Source organism: Etheostoma cragini, chromosome 9 (genome assembly GCF_013103735.1).
Source record: "Etheostoma cragini isolate CJK2018 chromosome 9, CSU_Ecrag_1.0, whole genome shotgun sequence".
In the NCBI taxonomy this organism is placed as follows: domain Eukaryota; kingdom Metazoa; phylum Chordata; class Actinopteri; order Perciformes; family Percidae; genus Etheostoma; species Etheostoma cragini.
Genome location: NC_048415.1, coordinates 10,315,755 through 10,320,066, shown reverse-complemented (window position 1 = coordinate 10,320,066; position 4,312 = coordinate 10,315,755). Strand labels below are relative to the sequence as shown.

The 4,312-nt window shown below is 39.9% G+C and overlaps 1 protein-coding gene across 2 annotated transcripts in view; it reads left to right on the top strand.

Annotated features, from left to right (window-relative positions):
* The first annotated feature begins 479 nt into the window (after positions 1-479).
* gipc3 (GIPC PDZ domain containing family, member 3) overlaps positions 480-4,312 on the top strand; it is a 10,743-nt gene continuing 6,910 nt past the window's right edge. For both annotated transcript variants that reach the window (XM_034881647.1, XM_034881646.1), the window contains exon 1: positions 480-864. In XM_034881647.1, the coding sequence (XP_034737538.1) occupies positions 628-864 (237 nt within the window). In that variant the 5' untranslated portion in view covers positions 480-627. The remainder of the gene's footprint in view (positions 865-4,312) is intronic.

The following is a 4,312-nucleotide window of genomic DNA, read 5'->3' as shown; positions in this document are numbered from 1 at the left end:
ACCCCGGCAACAGGCAAATTCATTCAATGAGGCCAATGAAGGGCGGAGCACCTTACTCCCTAACCTAATAATATCATCTTACCTGTAACACTGCGACATTGTCTACGGCCATCTATGAGCCGCCGACTTTGGAAATCATTCACTGTGTGGTAATACACTGGGGATTTTCACACTTCAATAGGGATGTTCACATATTCAGAGTGATGTCTGTCTGGCACCCAGACTGATCAGGGGGATTAGAGTCTTGACCGTGTCATGTGTATAAAAAAACCTAACCTGATGTGTTTTGTTTGTGATCTTCATGCGTGAGCTGCCAGAGGCTCAGGTGTAACACACACAGTCCTTAACTCAAAGGGTGTTGGGTTTCTACCCAGCAGGGTCTGGCTGGCCTCTTCCAGCTAGTGTTACCAGGCTACTCTCATCACTAATTCATCTGCGCTCTTCACCCCAAAGCTCTGGGTGGCTACTTGTTGGTTGTTTGGCTAAGCGGGAAGAAGGACAGAGTTTCTCACTTTGCCAGAGCAGTGCATCACCAAGGAACCCAGAGCAGGCCCTTACCTGAGCTGGGGCCCGATACAGAACGGGGAGGCTTTGTGCCCGCAGGACAAGGCAGCAGGGGCTGAGGCCATGGAGGAGCAAAAGGCCCAGAACCAGAGCCAGAATCAGGGGAGTGTGGAGCCTACAGCGCCTCCGCTTCCTCCACCTTCACCACCACTATCAGAGCCACTAGAATACCCGAGACCTAAGCTCATCTTCCACACCCAGCTGGCTCATGGGAGTCCCACAGGCCGTATCCATGGATTCACCAATGTTAAGGAGCTGTACGCCAAGATTGCTGAAGTGTTCAACATCTCGCCCTCAGAGGTACAGAACAAACCAAGCTATGCATGTAAACATGATCAGGCCAATTAGTGGGATTTCTAGTTTTGTGAGAAATGACAGTTTTGTGAGAAATGACACACTGTTATGATACACTTTTTTTCAAGATGATAAAATTGTGTCATTCCTTTCTGGTGTTTATGGTCTTGCAGGCAAGTTGCAAATAGGTATTAGGTTTCCTTTCTAGGCTATTTTCCATGATGCACTATTGAAGATCTTTTGGTCTCACTACTGTCTGCCAGAATTTGGTCTTGTCTGCACCTTGACCAGAATCAATAATGGAAACAAAAAAACAGATAGTATTATGTGTAACACATACAACACAACAAGATAGGCCTATAGTAAGGGATGTGACTTTAGAGCAAAATGCTTTTCTATTAAAGTTATTCAAACTACAAATTTAGGGATAAGATATAGGTGTTCAGTTATATTAATGCAAATATTGTCAAAATGTCAACCTATTTTTAACAATTACAGGGTATTACGGTAGTTCTTTTTCCTGATTAATTGGATGTAATCTGAGAGATGATTATGCATATAAAAACGTAAAAACTGCCTTTCCAAGGGGCACTCCAGTGATTAAGTGTAGAAGCAGCAGAGGCAGAGGTGGTCCCTACAGGGTGAAACTCCAAAAACACTTGGTCTTACAGTTCCCACAATGCAAATTTTAACTTTTAACAAACTTTTAATTGGACCCTACTTGCCTTGTGAATGCCTGCATCTTTCAAACTCAGTTTAAAACACAGGTTTTCTTTCATGTTGTTGTGGCGTCCAAGCCCATTCAAGACAATCCCCTGACAACGGAGCAAGGTTTTTTTTCTTGGACTTGACAAAGCTTCTCCACAGCCACATAAGACATTGAAAACAACTGTTCTCACAGTCTGACTAGTACTCCACATTACTAGTATGCTGATCTTTTTTGTGTAAAAATGGAGTTCCCTTTTAAAACACTCCAAGAAGCAGCACTACCCTAAATATCCAAATACTGTGTTGAGTGAAGTTGTAACAAGTTGCTGAACTGTCTGTCTGTGTTTTAGAGACATTGAATAGTAAATGAAAGGGAAATCGTATTTCCAAAATAGTTATACAACATTGTAGGACTAAACAGTTAATTCAAAGCACTGCATGGGGATTAAAGGTGTGGTTTGCAGTCAGGTTACAACAGGCGGCTGCTCACAAGGTCAGAATCCTTGAGAAGGAGTCTAATATCTAAACCTTTAGTAGGTCGGGGCTGGCCAAACCATGCAGGCAGCCTGATACTGCTCTCAATGCTAAACACAATCAAAGGCCACAGGCAGATGTCACAGAAAGACTTATCAATGACTAGACTTCGTTTTTGTATTTTATACTGGTATTTAGATGGCATTTATCCAGACAAGCTGAAAATAGATGCAACAGTAGAGTGATCAAAGAGTGTGTAGGATGAAACTGAGAGTTGAGGAAAGACTAGCAGGGCTTTATGTGTAAACAACCGATTTTCTGTCTTGTGCGTGTGCACGTTAGTCTGTAGAAATTGGTTTACTCAACTAAGTTGAGGGTGTTTATGCAGTTCAACATTAAACTACAAGGATAAACAGTAAAAATAGTGTAATCTTATAAAAAAAATACTGAATAAGGATGATGGTGGCGGAATGCTGCTCTTCTGTATGGTTCGCCAGTATTTTATGGCAACAGAGCAATTAACATTCGACTAATCTAATACTTATCAGTGTTATGAAGGCCACCATGCATGAAGGCTTTTCTGTCAATGTACCTTTTAGATATCTATGACTGGAGATTAAAGGATATGTGCATACCATTAGCCAACCTTGATGATCTTACAAGGCAACTGCCAACCGTGATTGTGCAAAGGGATCCTGTTTATTTGCCGGTTGTGTGCAGTCTGCCTGTGTGGAGTTTGCATGTAGTAACTCTCCAATGCATTCTCAGAAGCGGGTTGAGGTCGTATGAAACCCTCTGCATAACAATTTGCGTGATGTGTTACCTGATCTATCAGACACTCTTGTCCAAATTTAATTAGACACTCTAAAGTCCTGTGAATGTGTGTGTCTTCTCATATGTAAGCCATGTGGTAGCCTGGCAGCCTGTCCAGGGTTAACAGTGCCAAGTGCATGCTGGGATAACTCCAGTGGTCCTGAAAGAATAAACAGTTAAAATAACGCTTGGATAGATCACCATTAATCGTAATCAATGCATTGCTGGAGCCTTACAAAGTAATGCATAATAATAAATACTAAAACTTAACCTTTTAAAGCTCGAGACGTTTAAGTTGTTGTCATATGTGGCTTTGTTTGTATCTAACGCAGAAGACTAGAATGATTATTAAATGATTAATAACATTAATGACACATCTTTATTCGTAATTTTTTGTTTAATCAAGACATTAATAAGTCTTTTACCAATTATTGAATGGTTTTGTCTGACATTATTCAAATATTAGTTGTTATACAACCTGTATTTCTGCATGACCTTGAACTGCAGTCAGAATTCAAGATACAAGATTTCCTATGAGAAATAGCAGAGAACTAGATGGTGATAGCGAGAGCAGTTCCCTTGACCTCAACAGGACTGAACAGCAGCCGCATAAAGTTACAGCAGAGCCAGATGCCACAGAAAACCTTGGACTGTAAGCAGACTGTTTCACTTGCCAATAGAACTACTATGAGCATTATCTAGCAGGAACTGCTCCAAGTGAGATAAAAGCTGAGTTTGGCTATCTTGAATTTCCGTCATGGATTATAAAGTCAAAGTTGAATTTCCACCCCAGGCGCCTCAGAATATCAAACAAACAGACAAAAACGATTTAGTGAGAATTTGTAAAAAACTAAAGTTATTTCAAGAACAAAACTTGTTTGCTCCAATAGATGGTGTAATCCTGTGAGTTAGTTACATTGATGACTTCTAGATGTTCTGGAAAAAAAGCATTTACAGTATCTTAAGTCTACAGTATATCACTAACAGCCACTTATCATTTTTTGTCAATAATACAGCAAAAAATCTTTAAAAACAAGCATGATTTGCCCTCAAGCAAACAGAAACATGTTCAATCAAACAGTATTTACTGTGATTGACTCAAACATTGATCTTAAAATATAGAGAGGCACAACATGACTCATACAAAATGGCCACAATAGCTAAATCAAAGTATTGACTCTACTGCCCTCTGCTGCTTAATCTATATTCAGCACAGCTAAAGGTATTCTGAAGGAGAAAAAAAGGAAGCAAAAAACACCAAGGAATGCCAAAGAAACTATACAGAAACTAAACTATCACACGTATTGTAAATAGGTAAGGAATTATTGTTTTCCAAAACCTAGTTTTTTTTAAACAAATTTTCTAGGGAGGACTAATCCACACTACTATTGATCCACACTACTACATGCACTTGTTTTAACCAAAAGCAAATTAAAGTTGTAGATGGTCTTGGGTGTAA